At 36.9% G+C, this 27,500-nt stretch overlaps 2 protein-coding genes across 5 annotated transcripts in view; both read left to right on the top strand.

Annotated features, from left to right (window-relative positions):
* The window catches only part of ptprea (protein tyrosine phosphatase receptor type Ea), a 161,051-nt gene extending 160,814 nt beyond the window's left edge, over positions 1-237 (top strand). For both annotated transcript variants that reach the window (XM_061931918.2, XM_061931919.2), the window contains one exon: positions 1-237. This exon is cut by the window's left edge and continues 699 nt beyond it. The gene's annotated coding sequence lies outside the window, so the exon portion shown is untranslated.
* Positions 238-2,488: 2,251 nt separating this feature from the next.
* entpd1 (ectonucleoside triphosphate diphosphohydrolase 1) overlaps positions 2,489-27,500 on the top strand; it is a 91,544-nt gene continuing 66,532 nt past the window's right edge. Inside the window, exons 1-3 of one of the 3 annotated variants that reach the window (XM_061931920.2) lie at positions 2,495-2,632; positions 2,828-2,977; positions 22,744-22,873. In XM_061931920.2, the coding sequence (XP_061787904.1) occupies positions 2,954-2,977; positions 22,744-22,873 (154 nt within the window). In that variant the 5' untranslated portion in view covers positions 2,495-2,632; positions 2,828-2,953. Of the gene's footprint in view, positions 2,978-22,743; positions 22,874-27,500 lie in introns of all 3 variants that reach the window. The other 2 variants (XM_072912673.1, XM_061931923.1) reach the window with 2 other exon arrangements.

Here is a 27,500-nt window from a genome sequence, read left to right on the forward strand (position 1 = left end):
ATATATCTTTAAATGTGTGCCATTAGTACCCACTTTTTTAAATGAAGTCTTAATTAAGAAAAAACAAGTTAAAATGCAGTAAGCACGGTCCCATGCGACACGCACAGGCTTGGTTTTAAGTGGAACGCAAAAAAGCATTTTTTGAAGTGACTTTTAAGGTGTCTTATTGTAAAGCTTCTACGTGTAAAATAACTTGCCCTCCACATTAAACCAAACTTTGTGAATTATTTCATGGAATTCTGCTTGGAGAAATGTGATTTATTTATTTGTTTGGTTTTGTTGTTGTTGTTTGTGTCCCAGTTTGTGCAAGTCAATCAATCAAATTTTATTTATGAAACGCTTTTCATACACAGGCAAGTGGCAACACAAAGTGCTTGACAGAAAAAAAAGAAAGAAGAGAAAAAAAAACTCACACACACGTACACACATAAACACATACACACAGCGCCATTGACAATAACAAAACATGGCACTGAGGATTGAGGAAAAACGCCACCTGGAGAATAACTCAAATTAACGCCATCTAAAAAGTCGTACAAAACATATATAATGTATGTAAAAAATAAAATGTAAACAATGCATTGATAAAACATAACATTGAGAGAATAACAGTAGTAATAATAGCAATAAATAAAATAGAAAATAATGATAATAATGAACTGTGCCTGTTTTTTACAGTAATTATTCGATGTTGTATGTGTGTACACACACACATATGTATATATATATATATATATATATATATATATATATATATATATATATATATATATATATATAAATTATATAATTATATATATAAATATATAAGTAATATATATAATTATATATATATATACATATATATATATAATTATTCATATATATATATGTATATAAAATTATATATAATTATATATATATATATAATTATATATATACAATTTTATATATATAAAATTTTATGTATATATATTTTATATATATACATAAAATTGTATATATATATATATTATATGTATATATATATATATATATATGTACATACATATATATATATATATATGCTGTATATATATATATATATATTTAATCATAAATGAGTTTATAATTGGATTGAAATTATACCAAAAATAACCAAATGGATTAACTCGCTGGAATAAAAAAGACAATATAACATACATCCATAAATGTGGACGCATGTGAAAACGTGCAATATCTTTATCTGTACAGTAATATATTTATGTGTTTATATATATATTTATTTATTGTATACATATATTTATATATAATTTACATATATTTATTTATATATGCACCTTATTGCTTTTTTATCCTGCAATACCATGAGCTTATGTAACGAAATTTCGTTCTCATCTGTGTTGTAAAGTTCAAATTTGAATGACAATAAAAAGGAATATATATATATATATGTATATGTGTGTATGTATATATATATATATGTGTGTGTGTGTGTGTATATATATATATATATATATTCATATATATATATAAAATTATTTTTTGTATGATTTCAATCCAGATCAGGTTTATTTAATTATAAACTCATTTATATATATATATATATATATATATATATATATATATATATATATATATATATATATATACACACAGTATATATAATTATTTTTGGTATAATTTTAATCCAGATCAGGTTTATTTAATTATAAACTCATTTAGAAACTGCAGACGATAACCAGATATAAATTTAAATAGAATTTAAAAAGGTACTATTTAATCCAATAGGATCAGCGTCAAAACTCAGTTTGATTTAATATTCAATTTGTCATTTATTAGTAATTGTCTATGCTTTTATTTTACAAACATGTATCTGCAGGCGCTTCTTTATGTGTGATTGATACATTTAACCGCCAGAGGGCAGTGTTTATTAGTGTATAGCCAGTAAAATTGCTCTGATAAGTTTATTTTGTTAATCACCCTGAATGTCATCACGTGACTGCAAACTTGGCACCTGATTGGCTGGTTCTGAGGCACCATTGCTCGCTTCAGTTTTAGTGTAACAGAGTTTTGAAGCAAGGAATATTTCTGCACTGAATTTTAAAACACTGCCTTTTAACATGCAGAATTTTTAAAACGCACACATTTTGCATAACATTTTCGGTATATTTGATGAAAAAAAAAACATTCATAAAAAAGACTGAAATTAAACTCCATAGCTTTTACTATAAAAACATAATATTTGTATTAAAATGTGATAAATAATGGTTTTGGACATCTCATTTATCACTTTTGTGATCTTGAAATAACTGTTAAGAAGTATTCTTGTGAGCTTGGAAGATTTAAGATTAATGCAATTTAAAAAAAATAATATATAGTTACCACTATATTGAAGATATCATATACATCTGATTTATACCACCAAAATCTTTCCAAATATTTGTGAATAAATAGATACCATCAAAATATCAATCTCACGGAGATTCCCGAGCCATTTTGAGAGTTAATGAGGAAGCCGTCACGTGATCGCGTGACGTCACACAAGGAACCGCAGATCCCTTCCCAATTGACAACAATGCTAAACAAGCAGACTTTGAGAGAGCCGACAACAATTACTTTGTGACAAATTACGCTCCAGAACTTTATATTGTTTAGCCCGAACACAAAAACGGTGAGCAATACGTTTTAGAAAGCCGAGCTTCATTGAAACACTGTAGCATTAGCAGCATTGCTAGGTGCTAAACATACAAAGTAACCATTTTAGACCATAATAAAACAATGTAGGTGCTAAACATACAAACTAACCATTTTAGACCATAATGAAACAAACACTGTAATAGTTCAACTCTTGCTGGGACGTTGACAGAATTCTGTTGGGGTGAAGATTTCATCACAATCCTCACGAAGGGTTAAAAAAAAAAAAAAGTTCCTGCATTAAAAGTGTCTTTTTTCGCCGCCTCCGGGATGTGAAAGTCGACCAGCCAGTCGGTCCATGGCCACATTTGTCTACTACCAGGTGAGACATGCATGAATTATACTTTACTTCATTTACTTTTAGCAAGTTTGAGACAAAAGTAGAAGCTTAAAGTGTGTCAACATTAACAGTATCTTACTGTTATCAATGCGCCGCATAAAATAGTCCGTCTGCGTTAGCGCTTATAATAACAATATCATTCATATTTTGTTTAATTTTCAGGTCACATAATCTGTACATTTTCATGTAAATGGAGTATTGTTGGCGCTTTCTGGGTGTTTTTTTTTAGAAAGGTTGTAATGACTGCGGTCCCCAACTTTTTAGAGCCAAGGAGCGGTTTAATGTCAGACAATATTTTCATGGGGCAGATAAATACAACAACATAAAAATATGTTTTGTACAATGCCAAGTCTGTACATATAAATCCACATGATGTTAAATACATACACTATATTGCCGAAAGTATTTGGCCACCCATCCAAATGATGAGAATCAGGTGTCCTAATCACTTGGCCCGGCCACAGGTGTATAAAATCAAGCACTTAGGCATGGAGACTAGAGATGTTTCCATGCCATTTATCGGCCAATAAATGCTTTAAAATGTAATTTCGGAAAATGTCGGTATGTTTTTTTTAAATTATCGGCAGTGTTGGGTTAGTTACTGAAAAACAGTAACTAGTTAGTTACTTTATTTCAAAAGTAACTCAGTTACTAACTCAGTTACTTACACCAAAAAGTAATGCGTTACTGTGAAAAGTAACTATTTAGTTACTTCTTCTACTTTTTTTTTTTAAAGCTCCCATTAATGCCCTTTTAGCCTTCATTTCAGTACTGTTATTACACTGGAGAATAATACAATCTGTTGATCAACTTGACATACATTTGCATCACTGAACTCTGCTAAGCAATGTGCTCTACATACAACACACAAAGACAAAGATATGTTTCAAAGGGCCAATTTATTTCAGGCCAGAACAAATTGACAAAACTATTTTAAATAGCTGCAACATAACATACATAAGCAACAAACAGCATAATAACACTAACACTAACCACGTTAAACCCAGATTCCGAACTAATAAAGGTCTTAACTCATTCTCTTTCTATGCCACTTCAATATGGAATGCACTCCCAACAGGTGTAAAAGAAAGGGCATCTCTATCCTCCTTCAAAACCGCACTAAAAGAACATCTCCAGGCAACTACAACCCTAAACTAACACCCTCCCTTCCACATAATACCTCTTCGGATTGTAAATAATCAAATGTAGACACTTTTTCTTATACTTTCTGATCTCTCTCTCTGTGTCCACTACTTGCTGTACATATCCTACCAAGTCAGTCCTACACTGTTTCAATGTCCATTTCTCTGATGATGCAATTGTTGATGACTGAAGTGTTGATACCAACCAAACCTAACCCCTCCCCCCTCCATATCCCACACCCCGGATTGTAAATAATGTAAATAATTCAATGTATATACCCTGATGATTATCTTGTGTGATGACTGTATTATGATGTTAGTATATATTTGATAGTATATATCTGTATCTGGACCCCGACTTAAACAAGTTAAAAAAACGTATTTGGGTGTTACCATTTAGTGGCCAATTGTACGGAATATGTACTGTACTGTGCAATCTACTAATAAAAGTTTCAATCAATCAATCAATCAATCAACAACATAGCTGTAAAGCTGGCTTCACCTAAGGAAGGCACACGTGACATACACAGAGCCTAACCAGGCAGATTTGAATTGTTGTTTTGGGCAGTAGACAGGATCTTTGATCCAAGACACAACTTACATTTAACTAAAATGTTCTTTTCTTTGTGCTCGACAAAAGAAAAGAAGTGAGAATATCTCATACTTGCCAACCCTCCCGAATTTCAGTGCCTCTCCCTGGGACAACCATTCTCCAAATTTCTGCCAATTTCCAGCCGGACTTAAGGCACGCCCCCTCCCGGTCTGTGCGGATCTGAGTGGGGACAGCCTGTCGTCACGTCCGCTTGGCCAACCAAAAAGTAACCACAGAACACTATACCGTATAGTTGTATAGTGTTCTGTGGTTACTTTTTTGTTGGCCAACGGTTGTATTGCGCACCCCCCTCCCCTGCCCTCCCCGCCCCTCCCCTCCCCTTCCCACACTCAGACACACAGTCACACGCACACACAGAGAGCGCAGAGGAAGAATCAGAAGCACGTCTCTGCTTCGCTGGAATAAAACACACTCAGATCCTCGGTTTCTAGCCGATACTACATAAAAAATAACGTAAAATAACGCAGTAACGCATCATGTAGTAACGGTAACTGAGTTATTGAATATAAAAAAATAACGCATTAGATTACTAGTTACCGCCGAAACTAACGGCGTTACAGTAACGCATTACTTTGTAACGCGTTAGTCCCAACACTGATTATCGGTATCGTTTTTTTTAAATGTATTTATTTATTTATTTATTTTTAATTAAATCAACATAAAAAACACAAGATACACTTACAATTAGTGCACCAACCCAAAAAACCTCCCTCCCCCATTTACACTCATTCACACAAAAGGGTTGTTTCTTTCTGTTATTAATATTCTGGTTCCTACATTATATATCAATATATATCAATACAGTCTGCAAGGGATACAGTCCGTAAGCACACATGACTGGTCCACTAATACAGTGGTTCTCAACCTTTTTTCCCAGTGATGTACCCCCTGTGAACATTTTTTTTAATTCAAGTACCCCCTAATCAGAGCAAAGCATTTTTGGCTGAAAAAAAGAGATAAAGAAGTAAAATACAGCACTATGTCATCAGTTTCTGATTTATTAAATTGTATAACAGTGCAAAAATATTGCTCATTTGTTGTGGTCTTTCTTGAACTATTTGGAAAAAAAGATATAAAAATAACTAAAAACTTGTTGAAAAATAAACAAGTGATTCAATTAAAAATAAAGATTTCTACACATAGAAGTAATCATCAACTTAAAGTGCCCTCTTTGGGGGATTGTAATAGAGATCCATCTGGATTCATGAACTTAATTCTAAACATTTCTTCACAAAAAAATAAATCTTTAACATCAATATTTGAGGAACATGTCCACAAAAAATCTAGCTGTCAACACTGAATATTGCATTGTTGCATTTCTTTTCACACTTCTTTTTGACAGACATTTAAAAAAAAATCTCACATACCCCTTGGCATACCTTTAAGTACCCCCAGGGGTACGCGTACCCCCATTTGAGAACCACTGCACTAATAGTACTAGCCTTTAACAGTTAATTTTACACATTTTCATTAATTACTAGTTTCTATGTAACTGTTTTTATATTGTTTTACTTTTTTATTCAACAAAAACAAAAACAAAATCTTTTTTTTTTCTTTTTCTTTTTTTAATTTATATCCAGCATCAGACATTCCTATCCATTACATCATATTCACATAAATCCTATATCTATTGTCTGCCCTAAATGTCAAAATATTTTTGTTTATATCCCACCCATACCACCCACCCCCCCCCCAAAAAAGAAAGAAAGAACAGAAAAAAACAAAGTAATACCTACAAATACATCGATTAAATAAACAGAGAGAGAAAAAAAAAGAAATACATTAATAATAATAATAATAATAATCAGAAATAAAATATAAACAGATACACACACACATATATATACATATATATATATATATTTATATTTATCCCTTTTTTTTTGCCGTACAATCACTAATTCGACAAATTAAAGTCAGGTTTATGGGGCGTGACATAGTTGACCCAATTTTCCCAGTATGAAGTAAATTTCTCCAATTTATAATTAATAAAGGCAGTTATCTTCTCCATTTTATATATGTCCATTGTTGTTTCCATCCATTGCTTCAAAGTTGGGCTCTGCTGGGACCGTATTGCTATATGAATTATATTATACATTTCCATAGTTTAGTTAGCTGAGGTATATAATGTACAGTGTATTTTGTCAACAACTGTATGTGTGTAACGTATTTATTGTGCTGAGCAATCATAAAACTGCTGCGAAGACGCACTGTGTGAGGCTCGCAGTAATCCCGCCTCCTGGTGCCGGTTAATGCACCCCCGCCGCAGAATGCACCCCCCGACGGGAGCGCCACACCAACCAAAGCCCACACCCAAACCCTCCACGTGCAAGACCGAATCCACCCAAAAAAAGGCACTTGACAAGAAGCCAAAAAGTGCAAAAACAACAATGCTCGCGCTGGAGGAGCCGTGAACCACTGCAGGGACACAACATTAGGTACACCTGCAGACTGTAACACGGATTTCATATTTCATTCATTCACAACTCCTCCAACACGAACACCACTGTTCCCGCACTTATAAGTAAAGGTAAGACCATAATAACGTTTTTTAATTAAATATGCTTTTTTGTGTGCTACAGTTTGTATGTGTAACGTTTAGTTAAAGTAGCAATGATTGTCACACACACACACTAGGTGTGGTGAAATTTGTCATCTGCATTCGACCCATCCCCTTGATCACCCCCTGGGAGGTGAGGGGAGCAGTGGGCAGCAGCGGCGCCGTGCCCGGGAATAATTTTTGGTGATTTAACCCCCAATTCCCAGCCTTGATGCTGAGTGCCAAGCTGTGAAGAATGCTGGTATGAGCTTTTAAACATAACCCGTTAACGGCTGCCAATCAAATGGTGAATAAGATACTCTTTAGGGTTCATATGTTTGTAAATCTGACTGTGATGAAGTCAGTGCCTCACCAGCCATCAACCTCACCGCATGTCACCGGCCACTAGTGATGGGTTGATGAGGCGTCATGAAGCGTTTCGACACATTGCAAAACTGTATTGATACTGTGTCACTAAATACTGACATCTGCTGGACATTAAAAATCCCTACAGGCAACCTATGGACCGACTCAACTGACAGTATAGGTATATATATATATATATATATATATATATATATATATATATATATATATATAGGCATATATGTATATAAAGGTATATACAGTATAGGTGTAAAATGATCAAACGTTCTTGTTCTTGTCAAAAGTCTTGTATATGCAACTTTATTAGCAGGGTTCTCGTAAGATTGGGCCAACATCATAACGTCAGTCACGGGCTCTCACTCTCTTGTTGCAATGGTAAAGGTTCACCGTGCCTTCAACATAACATGCACTACAAAAACAAATATAAACTGCGTGGAAAAATACAGCCCCTGAGCTTGTTCCGCTACAATGAGACGGTGCCATCTAGTGGTGATGGGAGACAATGACACTCGAATTGTGTTGCTTATGTCCAGTCTGCTGCGTAATTTAGTGCCGGTTGTTGTCACTGCCGGAAAGCCTGCTTCACACAGATAGGATGTTGGAAATGGGGACAGGGTTTTCATTTGCTGCTGTGGCCATCTCAGAGTATTCTGCCATGACTTGAATCCAAAACATTGTCAGTGTTGGCGCTAGAAACTTTCAAAATCAAGTCATAAAAATGGGGTCCCACAGTACATTTTTAGAGTGCCACTTTTTTGTAAGCCTTTTGAAAACAAATGATAAATGTATGCATTATCCTGTTAAATCTCACATTCTACTGTATATTGTTTTGGGAAAAAGGTTGTCATAAATGTTACTTAATTCATTAAAAAAAATAATACAAAAAAACCCACATGTTTATGCATATGTAAATGTATTCAGTTATAAACATTCATTCACTTTCTTCTTTCCTTCATGGATCTAAATTGTACCGCTGCCACCCCGAAATCAAAGTTCTCTGGCTGACATGTTAAAGGCCTACTGAAATTTTTTTTTTTTATTTAAACGGGGCTAGCAGATCCATTCTATGTGTCATACTTGATCATTTCGCGATATTGCCATATTTTTGCTGAAAAGATTTAGTATAGAACGACGATAAAGTTCGCAACTTTTGGTCGCTGATAAAAAAAAAGCCTTGCCTGTACCGGAAGTAGCGTGACGTCACAAGTTGAAAATCTCCTCACATTTCCCCATTGTTTACACCAGCAGCGAGCGCGATTGGGACCGAGAAAGCGACGATTACCCCATTAATTTGAGCCAGGATGAAAGATTCGTGGATGAGGAACGTGAGAGTGAAGGACTAGAGTGCAGTGCATGACGCATCTTTTTTCGCTCTGACCGTAACTTAGGTACAAGGGCTCATTGGATTCCACACTCTCTCCTTTTTCTATTGTGGATCACGGATTTGTATTTTAAACCACCTCGGATACTATATCCTCTTGAAAATGAGAGTCGAGAACGCGAAATGGACATTCACAGTGACTTTTATCTCCACGACAATACATCGGTGAAGCACTTTAGCTACGGAGCTAACGTGATAGCATCGTGCTTAAACGCACATAGAAACAAAAGAAATGAACCCCTGACTGGAAGGATAGACAGAATATCAACAATACTACCAAACTCTGGACCTGTAACTACACGGTTAATGATGTACCGCCTGACAAAGCCAAGCAATGCTGTTGCTAACGACGCCATTGAATCTAACTTAGCTACGGGACTCGACAGAGCTATGATAAAAACATTAGCTCTCCACCTACGCCAGCCCTCATCTGCTCATCAACACCGGTGCTCACCTGCGTTCTAGCGATCGACGGAGCGACGAAGGACTTCACCCGATCATCGGTGCGGTCGGCGGCTAGCGTCGGATAGCGCGTCTGCTAGCCAACTCAAAGTCCTCCTGGTTGTGTTGCTGTAGCCAGACGCTAATACACCGATCCCACCTACAGCTTTCTTCTTTGCAGTCTCCATTGTTCATTAAACAAATTGCAAAAGATTCACCAACACAGATGTCCAGAATACTGTGGAATTTTGCGATGTAAACAGAGCTGTTTGTATTGGATACAATGGTGTCCGAATACTGCCGTTTCAACCATCGACGTCATGCGCAAACGTCATCATACCTAGACGTTTTCAACCGGAAGTTTCCCGGGAAATTTAAAATTGCACTTTATAAGTTAACCCGGCCGTATTGGCATGTGTTGCAATGTTAAGATTTCATCATTGATATATAAACTATCAGACTGCGTGGTCGGTAGTAGTGGGTTTCAGTAGGCCTTTAACTCTGCATATTTGACTAGAATATCCTTATGGGAATTACATATATCAAAAGGAAGTACCTACTGTACTGTTTACTTGTTGAAATACCCGTTTTAGAGTAAATATCTACCCAAACGACCACTTTGTTGCTGCCAAAAATTGATTTGAAGGGTATTTCAACAAGTAAACAGTACAGTAGGTACTTGATTTGGATATATGTAATGCTCATAAGGGTATTCTAGTATTCTATGCAGAGATAAGATGTGTCAGTATCAAAATATTATTTTGATACTGCGGTATAGCTCGATTGGTAGAGCGGCCGTGCCATCAACCTGAGGGTTGCGGGTTCGATCCCCGCTCCCGCCATCCTAGTCACTGCCGTTGTGTCCTTGGGCAAGACACTTTACCCACCTGCTCCCAGTGCCACCCACACTGGTTTAGATGTAACTTAGATATTGGGTTTTCACTATGTAAAGCGCTTTGAGTCACTAGAGAAAAGCGCTATATAAATATAATTCACTTCACTAAATCAATTTTTGGCAGCAGCTTAGTGGTCGTTTGGGTAGATTTGGGTAGCTCTAAAACATACTTCAACATATACATCTATTCAACATATACCGGTATATGTATTTCAACAAGTAAACAGTATAGTAGGTAATTGATTTTGATATATGTACCGTATTTTTCGGACTGTAAGTCGCAGTTTTTTTTCATAGTCTGGCCGAGGGTGCGACTTATACTCAGGAGCGAATTATGTGTGAAATTATTAACACTTTACCGTAAAATATCAAATAATATTATTTATCTCATTCACGTAAGAGACTAGACGTATAAGATTTCATGGGATTTAGCGATTAGGAGTGACAGATTGTTTGGTAAACGTATAGCATGTTCTATATGTTATAGTTATTTGAATGACTCTTACCATAATATGTTACGTTAACATACCAGTTGGTTATTTATGCCTCATATAACGTACCGGTACACTTATTCAGCCTGTTGTTCACTATTCTTTATTTATTTTAAATTGCCTTTCAAATGTCTATTCTTGGTGTTGGCTTTTATCAAATAAATTTCCCCAAAAATGCGATTTATCCTCCAGTGCGACTTATATATGTTTTTTTCCTTCTTTATTATGCATTTTCGGCCGGTGCAACTTATACTCCGGTGCGACTTATAGTCCGAAAAATACGGTAATGCTCATAAGGGTATTCTAGTAAAATATGCGTGTGTAAATATCAAAATATTACGTTGAATCACTTTTTTGTCAGGCAATATTAAATTTAATGAACATTTTACATAAATGAATACATCCAAACACTTTGTAAATATTTATTATGTCCAGGAAGAAATAACAATTACAATTGTATGTGTGTTCCAAACAAGAAAGAGATTTTATCACATCAACATCGGACTAAACAGTCCTTTAAATCTCATTAATGCCACAGAAAAGGCACGATAAAGGCTTAAATAATGTCGAACACGTAGCGTTACAATAACCACGAAGATAAAGTGTTTGTCTCACACCTAGTAATCCGCTGTGGACAGACCAAGCCAAGCAATGCAGTATTAGTGAGTGGTGGGCGCTCCCGCGAAGGAAATACATGTTTAGCAGGCAATCACATTTTGGCACAACACCGGCAAATAATAAACAAAACAAAACAGAAACGGAAAGCGATAATTGATTAAAAAAAAATAAGCAACATGGAGTTTTGACCCGGAGAATGCAGGGTCGGTAAAAAAAAATAAAAAAATTCCGGAAATGAAATTAAAATTGTTACTAATATTGATACTGTTGTTGATAATATTAATTTTTGTTTGACTGCTTTTAGATTGTTTTGTGTCATGTTTGTGTGTCCTCTCAATTGCTCTGTTGATTGCTATTCTGAATGTTGCTGGGTTGGGTTTGGAATTGGAATTGCGTTATTATGGTATTGTTGTGTATTGTTTTGTTGGATTGATTACCGTATTTTTCGGACTATAAGTCGCAGTTTTTTTCATAGTTTGGCCGGGGGTGCGACTTATACTCAAGAGCGACTTATGTGTGACATTATTAACACATTACCGTAAAATAATATTATTGATCTCATTCACGTAAGAGACTAGACGTATAAGATTTCATGGGATTTAGCGATTAGGAGTGACAGATTGTTTGGTAAACGTATAGCATGTTCTATATGTTATAGTTATTTGAATGACTCTTACCATAATATGTTACGTTAACATACCAGTTGGTTATTTATGCCTCATATAACGTACACTTATTCAGCCTGTTGTTCACTATTCTTTATTCATTTTAAATTGCCTTTCAAATGTCTATTCTTGGTGTTGGCTTTTATCAAATACATTTCCCCAAAAAATGCGACTTATACTCCAGTGCGACTTATATATGTTTTTTTCCTTCTTTATTATGTATTTTCGGCCGGCGCGACTTATACTGCGAAAAATACGGTAATAAAATAAAATAAAATAAATTCCGGAAATGTGCGTCCTTTCTGATTTCAATGTGTGAAAAGACACAAAAAGTACGTTAACGCCAACATTGATTTTTGTCTCAAGCGTACTTTTAAGACCTCTGTCATTTGCGATCTCCAGCAGTTGATCTTCTTCTTGCATAGACACGCCGGATTCACCCGGTTTGTTGACAGATGGGTCACGGGTCCATTCCTTGGCAGTTCGTGGGTCTTCTGTGGTGGGAAAGTAGTCTTTTAAAAGCAAAGACAGGTGGTCGTGCACCGGCCGGGAGAATGAAGAGGCTGCGGCTCGGTCTCTTCCAAAATCCCCACCAGTGTTTGAAACGTGCCAAGTGGACCATCTGTTCACACGCCGTGCCCACAAATCCAGTTTGGCCTTAAATGTTGCTATTTTGTCAGCCAACTTGAAAACACTTTCCCCTGAAGTGACGCATCCAGTTCATTGAGCAGGTTGAATATGTCACACAAGCATACTTGCCAACCTTGAGACCTCCAATTTCGGGAGGGCGGGTGGGCGAGGTCGGGGTGGGACGGGGGCGTGGTTGGGGGCGTGACTAAAAGGGGAGGAGTATATTTACAGCTAGAATTCACCAAGTCAAGTATTTCATATATATATATATATATATATATATATATATATATATATATATATATATATAAGAAATACTTGACGTTCAGTGAATTCTAGCTATATATATATATATATATATATATATATATATATATTTATTTTATTATATATATATATATTTATTTTATTATATATATATTATAAAATAAATACTTTATTTACACATATACACACACATAACACTCATCTACTCATTGTTGAGTTAAGGGTTGAATTGTCCATCCTTGTTCTATTCTCTGTCACTATTTTTGAACCATGCTGAACACCCTCTCTGATGATGCATTGCTGTGTGGCACGCACAAAAGTGCTTTCATTAAATGCACTAGATGGCAGTATTGTCCTGTTTAAGAGTGTCACAACATTGCTGTTTACGGCAGACGAACTGCTTTACGGTATACAAAAACGTGACCGCTGTTGTTGTGTGTTGTTGCCGCGCTGGGAGGACGTTAATGAAACTGCCTAACAATAAACCCACATAAGAAACCAAGAACTCGCCCTCCATCATTCTACAGTTATAACGTGATTGGGCAGGTATGCTGTTTATGTTGGGTCCGCCTGAATTTCGGGAGATTTTCGGGAGAAAATTTGTCCCGGGAGGTTTTCGGGAGAGGCACTGAATTTCGGGAGTCTCCCGGAAAATCCGGGAGGGTTGGCAAGTGTGCACACAAGTACCGTATTTTCCGGATAGGGCACACCGGATAATAAGGCGCACTGCTGATGAGCGGGTCTATTCAGGTCTATTTTCATACAAAAGGCGCACCGGACTATAAGGCGCATTAAAGGGGGTCTTAATATTTTTATTTTTTTCTAAATTGAAAATTGTGGTCTACATCAGTGTTTTTCAACCACCAGTCTGGTGTGCCGTGAGAGATTATCTAATTTCACCTATTTGGGTTAAAAATATTTTTTTGCAAACCAGTAATTACAGTCTGAAATAATGTGTTGTTGTTGAATGGTCGGTGCTGTCTAGAGCTCGGTAGAGTAACCGTGATATACTCTTCCATATCAGTAGGTGGCAGCAGGTAGCTAATTGCTTTGTAGATGTCGGAAACAGCGGGAGGCAGTGTGCAGGTAAAAAAGGTGTCTAATGCTTAAAGCAAAAATAAACAAAAGGTGAGTGCCCCTAAGAAAAGGCACTAAAGCTTAGGGAAGGCTATGCAGAGCAGAACTACAAATGAACTGGCTACAAAGTAAACAAAAACAGAATGCTGGACGACAGCAAAGACTTACTGTGGAGCAAAGACAATGTACATCCGAACATGCCATGACTACGGATGTCCGATAATGGCTTTTTGCCGATATCCGATATTCCGATATTGTCCAACTCTTTGATTACCGATACCGATATCAACCGATATATACAGTCGTGGAATTAACACATTATGCCTAATTTGGACAACCAGGTATGGTGAAGATAAGGTACTTTTAAAAAAAATGTATAAAATAAAATAAGATGAATAAATTAAAAACATTTTCTTGAATAAAAAAGAAAGTAAAACAATATAAAAACAGTTATATAGAAACTAGTAATTAATGAAAATTAGTCAAATTGACTGTTAAAGGTTAGTACTATTAGTGGACACCAGCAGCACGCACAATCATGTGTGCTTACGGACTGTATCCCTTGCAGACTGTATTGATATATAACAGGGGTCTGGAACCTTTTTGGCTGAGAGAGCCATAAAAAGCCAAATATTTTAAAATGTATTTCTGTGAGAGCCATATTGTATTTTTTTAACGCTGAATACCACCAAATGCGTGCATTTTTAAGTAAGACCAACATTTTTAGAGTATAACAAGTCTATTATTCTTTTTAATAACGTTGTTATTCTGAAGCTAACCAATAATAAACAAAATACTTCTTACCAATAATGCTACGTGTTGAACCGGTGCGGTAGAAAAACAGATGGATGGAATAAAATGCATGAGAATGTTTTATATTTTGAACGTTGTTTTTAACAGTGTGATTATCAGCGGGATTACTCATTAATTATCGTGTTAAGCAATGTCAGCTAAGATTTTTCTGAGAGCATGATGCAGTCATCAAAAGAGCCACATCTGGCTCTAGAGCCATAGGTTGCCTACCCCTGATATATAATGTAGGAACCAGAATATTAATAACAGAAAGAAACAACCCTTTTGTGTGAATGAGTGTGAATGGGGGAGGGAGGTTTTTTGGGTTGGTGCACTAATTGTAAGTGTATCTTGTGTTTTTTATGTTGATTTAATAAAAAAACAAACAAAAAGAATTAAAAAAAACAAACAAAAAAAAACGATACCGATAATTTCCGATATTACATTTTAACGCATTTATCGGCCGATAATATCGGTAGGCCGATATTATCGGACATCTCTAGACCATACTTGCCAACCCTCCCGAATTTTCCGGGAGACTCCCGAAATTCAGCACCTCTCCCGAAAACCTCCCGGGACAAATTTTTCAGCCGTCCTCACTCAGGTCCATGCGGACCTGAGTGAGGACAGCCTTTTCTTTATGACAACAGGGGTGACAAGAACTAAATCATCCAGACTAGAGATACATTGTATTATTATGTTTATCTTACCTAAAAATAAATATATTTATTAATTAAAAACATAAATAAATACATTTTTACAATATTTTGCTAAAAACATCAAAATTAATTGTATTTGTATTTATTTTTTCTGACTCCTTATTACATCCAGCCATATAATTATACATTAAAATAAACATATTTGAAATCATTCATTTTAAATGATCATAATAATTCATTTAAAATGACCATATTTAATTATTTAAATAATTACTTGTTTATCAACAACTTTAGCATTTTATTCATTACATTTTGAAGTTCTCAGAAGCCAAGTTATGTTATATTCCTTAAGATTTATTTATGCAAGTTTGAAGTATCAATTATCTAAACACAGTTTTGTTTGCATACTTTCAGGTTGTAGATATATATATTTGTATGTATATATATATATATATATATATATGTGTGTATATATATATATATATGTATATATATATATATATATATATATATATATGTATGTATATGTATGTATATATACAGGTATATGTATGAAATACTTGACTTGGTGAATTCTAGCTGTCAATATACTCCTCCCCTCTTAACCACGCCCCCGCCCTCAACCACGCCCCCGTCCCACCCCCGACCACGCCCCCCACCCCCCCACCTCCCGAAATCGGAGGTCTCAAGGTTGGCAAGTATGCTGTAGACATGACAATCAACAATGTCCCCACAAAGGAGGATAAAAACAATTGATATATTCTTGATTGCTAAAACAAAGTAGATGCGGGAAATATCACTCAAAGGAAGACATGAAACTGCTACAGGAGAATACCAAAAAAAGAGAAAAAGCCACCAAAATAGGAGCGCAAGACAAGAACTAAAACACTACACACAGGAAAACAGCAAAAAACTCTAAATAAGTCAGGGCGTGATGTGCAGAGGTGGGACCAAGTCATTGTTTTGCAAGTCACAAGTAAGTCTCAAGTCTTTGCCCTCAAGTCCGAGTCAAGTCCCGAGTCAAGACAGGCAAGCCCCGAGTCAAGTCCAAAGTCAAGACTGGAAAGTCTCAAGTCAAGTCCTAAGTCCTGCATTTTGAGTTTCGAGTCCTTTCAAGTCCTTTTAACCACAGACTAATATATTAACACAGATTGTGTATGCTTTTCAAACGCTGTATTTATTTATTAAAACAAGTGCATTTTAAATTGCAGGAAAGAAAATTGTGCTGACATTGCACTTTATAATAGCACTATTAACCAGTCATTTTAAACATTAACTCATTCCTTTACAGAACAAACACATTGAAAAATAAAGTGCAAATGTACTTATTTGTACAAAAGTGTTAACATTGAAAAAACATGACATATACGTGAACATAACAAAAAAGTTGTACTTTTTATATGTCAGGGCCCTATGCTGCATTGCATTTGCAAAAGACCAAATTAGCCAAGAGTCTGTCAGTCATTTGTGCACGATGGGGGCGTAGTATGATGCCACCATGGCTGAAAACTCGCTCCACTGGAGCACTGGAGGCAGGCACTGCCAAGACTCTCATGGCCACTCGGAACAGTGAAGGAAGAGTCTTCATGTTCAATGCCCAGAACAAAAGGGGGAGAGAGTTGTTTTGGGTTGGTGCACTACTTGTAAGTGTATCTTGTGTTTTTTATGTTGATTTAATTAAAAAAAAGAAAAGAAAAAAAAATTATTTCTTGTGCGGCCCGATACCAATCGATCCACGGACCAGTACCGGGCCGTGGCCCGGTGGTTGGGTACCACTGAGGTAAACAACCAACAGTATGTCAGAAAGCTAGCTAAAACGGTACACATATTCATAATATAGTATACATTTTAACTGACCTTTATTTGACTATTTTTGTCTTTTTTTAGGTGGCTAAAATACGCGGTGCTGCTGACCGCCGTCTAACGTTACGTGTGATATATTGACTAACATAACCCTGCTTAAAAAAAATCACTGAACAAAAAGTATGAATAAGGTAGTGAACGGCAACAGATTCCCGTGTTTGCAATAACGTAATAACGTTAGCAGTGAGTTTACAGCCTCACTGATTTAACTACACAGCAAATAAAAGTCACGTTACTTAGCCAATAAACGTTATCTTACATTCAAAACTTACCGTTCTTTGTGCAACTTCAAATGCCGGACGAAGTTGGAAGTTGTTGCCTCTCCATCAGTAATTTTCGAACCGCATGTGTTGCATACTGCAAACCGTTTTGTGTTGACCACCTCGTAATTTTTATACCCAAACAAAATTATTTTAGGTATCATTTTTTGTTCACTGGTGTGTGGTTTGGACATGTCTTCTTCGTTGGTTGTCCTGCAATTTGATTGGATGAATGCTGTGTGATGAAAACAAAGTAGATCTAATTTGATTGGCTGTTGTACTGACAGCACACCACCTGACACACGCAACGCTGATAGACAAGTACACAATGAAAAATACGGAGCGCTCCCGAATAACTTTTTCATCTTTGGGTTTTGGGGAAAGTAGCAAGTCATGTCAATTCAAAAGGCTCAAGTCCAAGTGAAGTCACAAGTCATTGATGTTAAAGTCTAAGTCGAGTTGCAAGTCTTTTTACATTTTGTCAAGTCGAGTCTAAAGTCATCAAATTCATGACTCGAGTCTGACTCGAGTCCAAGTCATGTGACTCGAGTCCACACCTCTGGTGATGTGACAGGTGGTGACAGTACACCTACTTTGAGACAACAGCTATAGTGATGCATGCTTGGTTATGTTTTAAAGTCATATCCAACAATTGCGACTTTTTACTGTCAACTGAGTTTCGTTTTTAATACATTTCTGCTGGTGGTGTGCCTCCGCATTTTTTAAACGCAAAAAATGTGCCTTGACTCAAAAAAGGTTGAAAAATACTGGTCTACATAACATGTAATGGTGGTTCTTTGGTGAAAATGTTGCATAGATGATGTTTTACAGATCATCTTCAAGTAGCTTTCTGACAGTCGCTTCAAGATGCGCCGTTTTGTGGGCGGTCTTATTTACGTGGCCTTTCGTAGTTCTTAGCGCTTCCATAGCGAGATTAAGTTAGAACTTTACACTACTTTATATTAGAAATGGCAACGGCAGAGGATGAATGTCCCATAACAAGAAGATAGTGAAAAAGAAGAAGCATCAGTGGCCTAGTGCAGTGGTTCTCAAATGGGGGTACGCTTACCCCTGGGGGTACTTGAAGGTATGCCAAGGGGTACGTGAGATTTTTTTTAAATATTCTAAAAATAGCAACAATTCAAAAATCCTTTATAAATATAAATAAAAACTAGGGATGTCCGATAATGGCTTTTTGCCGATATCCGATATTCCGATATTATCCACTCTTTAAATACCGATACCGACTTATGTAGTCGTGGAATTAACACATTATTATGCCTAATTAGGACAACCAAGTATGGTGAAGGTAAGGTCATTTTTTAAAAAATTCATAAAATAAGATGAATAAATTTAAAACATTTTTTTGAATAAAAAATAAAGTAAAACAATATAAAAACAGATACATAGAAACTAGTAATTAATTTTACTAATTTTCATTAAGTGTTAAAGATTAGTACTATTAGTGGACCAGCAGCACGCACAATCATGTGTGCTTACGGACTGTATCCCTTGCAGACTGTATTGATATATATTGATATATAATGTAGGAACCAGAATATTAATAACAGAAAGAAACAACCCTTTTGTGTGAATGAGTGTAAATGGGGGAGGGAGGTTTTTTGGGTTGGTGCACTAATTGTAAGTGTATCTTGTGTTTTTTTTATGTTGATTTAATAAAAAAAATTAAAAAAAACGATACCGATAATAAAAAAAAAAACGATACCGATAATTTCCGATATTACATTTTAACGCATTTATCGGCCAACATCGGCAGGCCGATATTATCGGACATCTCTAATAAAAACCTATCTTTTTTTCCAAATAGTTCAAGAAAGACCACTACAAATGAGCAATATTTTGCACTGTTATACAATGTAATAAATCAGAAACTGATGACATAGTGCTGTATTTTACTTCTTTATCTCTTTTTTTCAACCAAAAATGCTTTGTTCTGATTAGAGGGTACTTGAATTTAAAAAAAATTCACAGGGGGTACATCACTGAAAAAAGGTTGAGAACCACTGGCCTAGTGGTTAGAGTGTCCGCCCTGAGATGGGTAGGTTGTGAGTTCAAACCCCGACCGAGTCATACCAAAGACTATAAAAATGGGACCCATTACCTCCCTGCTTGGCACTCAGCATCAAGGGTTGGAATTGGGGGTTAAATCACCAAAAATGATTCCCAGGCACGGCCACCGCTGCTGCTCACTGCTCCCCTCACCTCCCAGGGGGTGAACAAGGGGATGGGTCAAATGCAGAGGACACATTTCACCACACCTAGTGTGTGTGTGACAATCATTGGTACTTTAACTTAAATATCGACTACGCCGTCGTCACAAACTACAACTACTGGGCGGTATAGCTCGGTTGGTAGAGTGGCCGTGCCAGCAACTTGAGGGTTCCAGGTTCGATTCCCGCTTCCGACATCCTAGTCACTGCCGTTGTGTCCTTGGGCAAGACACTTTACCCACCTGCTCCCAGAGTAGTTGAGAAAAGCGCTATATAATATAATTCACTTCACTTCACTACAAAGGCAGACATGCGCACATTTTCAGGACTTATGCAGATCCCAAATACAGATCAGCAGGTACCAGAAGGTAAGAGAAGTTGGTTTTGCATAATATTGCCAAACAAAATGCCAGATATGTCTGCTAATGGGTGCCATTTTGTGGTCCTTATACAGACCCCATAATAATACTCTTGACTACGGTAGCCGTAATGGGCTGACAATCCGTCAAGCGGTGCGGCTTCAAAGTCGCACTAAAACATTTTGACGTATTTTTGAGTGGCGTGTGCAATGTTCTTTATTCTCAATGGAACATTTAAAGTTTTGGTGTTGTTTACTGGCGTCATATTGCAGTCTACATGTATCTCTTATGTGTGACTGCCATCTACCGGTCACACTTATCATTACGCCGTGCACCAAATAAAATACCTTCGAGGTCGGTAAACACAACCAGAATTATTCCGTACATTAGGCGCACCGGGTTGTAAGGCGCACTGTCCATTTTTGAGAAAATGAAAGAATTTTAATTGCGCCTTATAGTCCGAAAAATACGGTAGATATTAGGGGTGTAACGGTACGTGTATTTGTATTGAACCGTTTCGGTACGGGGGTTTCGGTTCGGTTCGGAGGTGTACCGAACAAGTTTCCACACGGACATATTAAGTAGCGTAACGCACGTTGTGTAAACAATGCACACCGAGGCACAACACACGGCATGCTAGCAGCTAACGGGCTACGATAGACTGACCATACATCCTTTTTTCACCGGACATGTCCTCTTCTGCGGAGCTGTCAGGGCGGAGTTTCTTAAATGCCTCAAATGTCCGGCATTTTGAGTTAGGGTTGCGTGTATTTTCAATGTACGTTCAGGGTTAAGAAGGGGTTAAAAACAAAACAAATTGTGCGCGCAGCAGCATTGGTGAGGGAGGGGCAGAGACAGAGAGAGAGAGAGAGTTATGATAAACGCGCATGCGTCGCCAGGCTCTGCTTTTTATCCATAGATTTATCAGATTGAATTTTTTATTATCTATAGCAGGGGTGTCAAAAGTGTGCCATTTGCGGCCCACAGCTAATGTTTTAAAGGCCCACGGCACATTCTAAAAATACTATTAAAATAAACAAAAACATCACAAAAGTGAAATAAAAAAGCTTAAAGGTGAAATGTAATTTAGAAAAAGTTGCCATGTTGACTAATAAAACAAAGCTGGTTTTTTTTCTTTCAAACTGTCATTGCTCAAAATGTAATATTGAATCAAAATCAATGTTGTTATGAATTATTGACCTATCCAAGGTTCACATTACTTCACATCAAATATTCCACTTAGAAAAATATTTTTGGTGGAAGATTTTGCAAATTTGGTAAATAAATAACCCAAAAATGTATATTTTGTTGTTTTCTTACTGTACCGAAAATTAACCGAACCGTGACCTCTAAACCGAGGTACGTATCAAACCGAAATTTTTGTGTACCGTTACACTCCTAGTAGATATTAAGCAAATAAAGTCAACTTGTTTTTCCACTCCACTGCTACTTGAAAGTTGATTATTACTCTTGTGATCTTGCCAGATTTTAACTGAGGTTATAAACATACTTGCCAACCCTCCCGGATTTTCCGAGAGACTCCCGAAATTCAGCGCCTCTCCCGAAAACCTCCCGGAAGAATTTTTCTCCCGGAATTCAGCCGGAGCTGGAGGCCACGCCCCCTCCAGCTCCATGCGGACCTGAGTCCAGTGTGCGCACACAAGGAGACGAAGCAGAAGAACGAGACCGTAGTCGAAGAGCGCAGGGGAGACACTTCTCCGGGGCCGATGTATGCTCGGGGCAACACCCTTCAACACAGCGGACGACTTTAGGGTGAATGATAAGTCCAGCGATTAGTTGCAAATCTTGCTTTATTGATTGCTTACACAGCCAATCCAACACAAAACCAACTAGTCCCTCCCCGCACTCACGCTACCGCTCCCTCTCTTCTCTTGCCCACACACTCACTGACGTCACTCACCTCACATGCTGTCACCTATTAAAGGGCCACACACACACATACGCTACTCTCTAACACACAGTACAGTTAGTAGAACTGTGTTTTCATTACTGTGTATTTGATAGGTGCCATTGCCCCGGAATTGTATTGCATTGTACTTTCAAGTACAACAATGAGTAGATGAGTGTTATGTGTGTGTATATGTGTAAATAAATGAACACTGAAATTCAAGTATTTATTTTATTTATATATATATAATGAAATAAATAAATATATATATATATAGCTAGAATTCACTGAAAGTCAAGTATTTCATACATATATATATATATATATATATATATATATATATATATATATGAAATACTCGAGTTGGTGAATTCTAGCTGTAAATATACTCCTCCCCTCTTAACCACGCCCCCAACCACGCCCCGCCCCCCACCTCCCGAAATCGGAGGTCTCAAGGTTGGCAAGTATGGTTATAAATGTCATTTTAAGCTCTTTTTGGTAGTAAATAATCCCATTTCTTATCTTGCAGCACTCCAGAGTCACTCAAAGCGTCTTTGTGGCCTTCCCCGCTCACCCCTCCTCCTCACACTTCCTCAGGGACCTCATCGCCACGGTAACGCTCCGCAGCCCGAGCGGCGGTCGGCCTCCGCTAACGAAAGGTCAGCATGTGTCCCGAGGTCGTATGAATTATGCATTGTTGTTGTTGAGCGACCCCTCCGGTCTATCTTTAACGCTCTTTTCCTTCACGAGGCTTTCCGCCGCCTTCGTCATGTGACGCCATTCTGCTGCTTTAATGCCTTTTTAAAGCTAAAAAAAAAATGAATGGACACAATTGATGCTCCCTAATCTTGTCCTTTCAGGAGAGAGTCCGCTATCATCCTCTTGTTCTCTCATTAGCAACACCGACACCTTAATTGCATTCATCATCTTTCAGGCAGATGCTAAAAGGCCACAAAGCACATTACCTACCTCGCTCTGTCAGCATCTCACGAGGATGCTCGGTCAGTTAAACCAGTTTAGTGCACTTCCTACGCCGTTGTAAGAGCACAGGACTCAAACGAATCCCTTTAATCGCATTAAGTTTGACTTCAATGAGTATTTCATCATCAAGCGGTTCCGTGGGATCCTATTTTGCGAGCACCGAACCGACAAGCGCTTAGAATCCTTGCAACAATGTAATGATACCACAGACGGGCTAAAAATAGCTCCCTAGCACCACTTTAATTCTCTCTAAGCGCTTCCCAGTGAGTGTTTTAGACGCCGTCTCCATCCCATAATGTTATTTTTAACCACTCAGTCGTAACGAGGTCGATATTTCTTCTGTCAACTCCGACGCCTCCGCTGCCGACTGACGTCGTTTGAGCTTCGATCAAAATGTCTTCAAAGGCGAGGGCTCACTGCGGCGTGTCTTTTAGTGTTTAAGGCCGGGAGGATGTTACCTTTTTACGCTCGCAATAAAACACGCCGGCCACGGCTTGTTGGACCTCCCCCAGGGCGTCGACGTTTGTTGCTATTAAATAACGCAACAGCACGATTTAGTACGACCTGCTCTGACAGCCTCAAAACATTGGATCAGATCTGGATTGGACACGGTTTGCCATTCGAGTTTATGGTTGATAAATGACGTTAAAATCTTACAGGATCTAAGCATCCAAATAAGTAAAAAAAAAAAAAAAAGATTTATCTACAGTAATGCTATATCCTGTTTACATTGGTTCCAAATATGCAATCTGGAACCGATCTGGATTGGACGTGGTTTGCCAGTCGAGTGTCTGGTTGGTAAATTATATGGAAATCATCCAAGCACCCAACATTAAATATGTTAAAAAAAAGTTGTTATATTTAATGCTATTTTCTGTTTACATTAGTGGCAAATGTGCAATCTAGATCAGATCGAGATTGGACGTGGTTTGCCATTCGAGTGTCTGGTTGGCAAATGACAATGAAATCACACAGGATCTAAGCGTCAAATATCAAATATGTTAAAAAAAAGTTGTGTTATATTTAATGCTATTTTCTGTTTACATTAGTGGCTCATGTGCAATCTAGATCAGATCTGGATTGGACGTGGTTTGCCAGTAAAGTGTCTGGTTATGCAATTCTGTTCAGGATTTGCGCATCCAAATATGTTTTGCTATGTTAATTCTATATCCTGTTTACATTGGTTCCAAATATGCAATCTGGAACCGATCTGGATTGGACGTGGTTTGCCATTCGAGTTTATGGTTGATAAATTATGTTAAAATCTTACAAGATCCAAGCATCTAAATATGTTTAAAAAAAAAAAAAGATTTATACTACAGTAATGCTATATCCTGTTTACATTGCTCCCAAATATCCAATCTAGAACCGAACAGGATTGGACGTGGTTTGCCAGTCGAGTGTCTGGTTGGTAAATTATATGGAAATCATCTAAGCACCCAACATCAAATATGTTAAAAAAAAGTTGTTATATTTAATGCTATTTTCTGTTTACATTAGTGGCAAATGTGCAATCTAGATCAGATCGAGATTGGACGTGGTTTGCCATTCGAGTGTCTGGTTGGCAAATGACAATTAAATCACACAGGATCTAAGCGTCAAATATCAAATATGTTAAAAAAAAAAGTTGTGTTATATTTAATGCTATTTTCTGTTTACATTAGTGGCTCATGTGCAATCTAGATCAGATCTGGATTGGACGTGGTTTGCCAGTAAAGTGTCTGGTTATGCAATTCTGTTCAGGATTTGCGTAAACAAATATGTTTTGCTATGTTAATTCTATATCCTGTTTATACATTGGTTCCAAATATGCAATCTGGAACCGATCTGGATTGGACGTGGTTTGCCATTCGAGTTTATGGTTGATAAATGATGTTAAAATCTTACAGGCTCTAAGCATCCAAATATATTAAAAAAAAAAAAAAAAAATTATACTACAGTAATGCTATATCCTGTTTGCTCCCAAATATCCAATCTAGAACCGAACAGGATTGGACGTGGTTTGCCAGTCGAGTGTCTGGTTGGTAAATTATATGGAAATCATCTAAGCACCCAACATCAAATATGTAAAAAAAAAAGTTGTTATATTTATTTTCTGTTTACATTAGTGGCAAATGTGCAATCTAGATCAGATCGAGATTGGACGTGGTTTGCCATTCGAGTGTCTGGTTGGCAAATGACAATGAAATCACACAGGATCTAAGCGTCAAATATCAAATATGTTAAAAAAAAAGTTGTGTTGTATTTAATGCTATTTTCTGTTTACATTAGTGGCTCATGTGCAATCTAGATCAGATCTGGATTGGACGTGGTTTGCCAGTAAAGTGTCTGGTTATGCAATTCTGTTCAGGATTTGCGTAAACAAATATGTTTTGCTATGTTAATTCTATATCCTGTTTATACATTGGTTCCAAATATGCAATCTGGAACCGATCTGGATTGGACGTGGTTTGCCATTCGAGTTCATGGTTGATAAATGATGTTAAAATCTTACAGGCTCTAAGCATCCAAATATGTTAAAAAAAAAGAAAAAGATTTATACTACAGTAATGCTATATCCTGTTTGCTCCCAAATATCCAATCTAGAACCGAACAGGATTGGACGTGGTTTGCCAGTCGAGTGTCTGGTTGGTAAATTATATGGAAATCATCTAAGCACCCAACATCAAATATGTTAAAAAAAAGTTGTTATATTTATTTTCTGTTTACATTAGTGGCAAATGTGCAATCTAGATCAGATCGAGATTGGACGTGGTTTGCCATTCGAGTGTCTGGTTGGCAAATGACAATGAAATCACACAGGATCTAAGCGTCAAATATCAAATATGTTAAAAAAAAAAAAAGTTGTGTTATATTTAATGCTATTTTCTGTTTACATTAGTGGCTCATGTGCAATCTAGATCAGATCTGGATTGGACGTGGTTTGCCAGTAAAGTGTCTGGTTATGCAATTCTGTTCAGGATTTGCGTAAACAAATATGTTTTGCCATGTTAATTCTATATCCTGTTTACTTTGGTTCCAAATATGCAATCTGGAACCGATCTGGATTGGACGTCGTTTGCCATTCGAGTTTATGGTTGATAAATGATGTTAAAATCTTACAGGATCTAAGCATCCAAATATGTTAAAAAAAAAAAAGATTTATACCACTGTAATGCTATATCCTGTTTACATTGCTCCCAAATATCCAATCTAGAACCGAACAGTATTGGACGTAGTTTGCCAGTCGAGTGTCTGGTTGGTAAATTATATGGAAATCATCTAAGCACCCAACATCAAATATGTTAAAAAAAAGTTGTTATATTTATTTTCTGTTTACATTAGTGGCAAATGTGCAATCTAGATCAGATCGAGATTGGACGTGATTTGCCATTCGAGTGTCTGGTTGGCAAATGACAATGAAATCACACAGGATCTAAGCGTCAAATATCAAATATGTTAAAAAAAAAGTTGTTATATTTAATGCTATTTTCTGTTTACATTAGTGGCTCATGTGCAATCTGGATTGGACGTGGTTTGCCAGTAAAGTGTCTGGTTATGCAATTCTGTTCAGGATTTGCGCAAACAAATATGTTTTGCTATGTTAATTCTATATCCTGTTTACATTGGTTCCAAATATTCAATCTGGAACCGATCTGGATTTTACGTGGTTTGCCAGTCGATTGTCTGGTTAGTAAATTATATGGAAATCATCTAAGCACCCAAAATCAAATATGTTAACAAAGTTGTTATATTAATGCTATTTCCTGTTTACATTAGTGGCACATGTGCAATCTAGATCAGATCCGGATTGGACGTGATTTGCCAGTAAAGTGTCTGGTTCTGCAATTCTATTGAGATCATACAGGATTTGCACATCCAAATATGTTTTGCTATGTTAATTCTATATCCTGTTTACATCGGTTCCAAATATCCGATCTGGATTGGACGTGGTTTGCCAGTCGAGTGTCTGGTAGGTAAATTATATGGAAATCATCTAAGCACCCAAAATCAAATATGTTAACAAAGTTGTTATATTAATGCTATTTCCTGTTTACATTAGTGGCACATGTGCAATCTAGATCAGATCCGGATTGGACGTGGTTTGCCACTAAAGTGTCTGGTTATGCAATTCTGTTGAGATCATACAAGATTTGCGTATACAAATATGTTTTGCTATGTTAATTCTATATCCTGTTTACATTGGTTCCAAATATCCAATCTGGAACCGATCTGGATTGGACGTGGTTTGCCAGTCGAGTGTCTGGTTAGTAAATTATATGGAAATCATCTAAGCACCCAACATCAAATATGTTAAAAAAGTTG

This window comes from Nerophis lumbriciformis, linkage group LG39 (genome assembly GCF_033978685.3).
Source record: "Nerophis lumbriciformis linkage group LG39, RoL_Nlum_v2.1, whole genome shotgun sequence".
NCBI classification, from domain to species: domain Eukaryota; kingdom Metazoa; phylum Chordata; class Actinopteri; order Syngnathiformes; family Syngnathidae; genus Nerophis; species Nerophis lumbriciformis.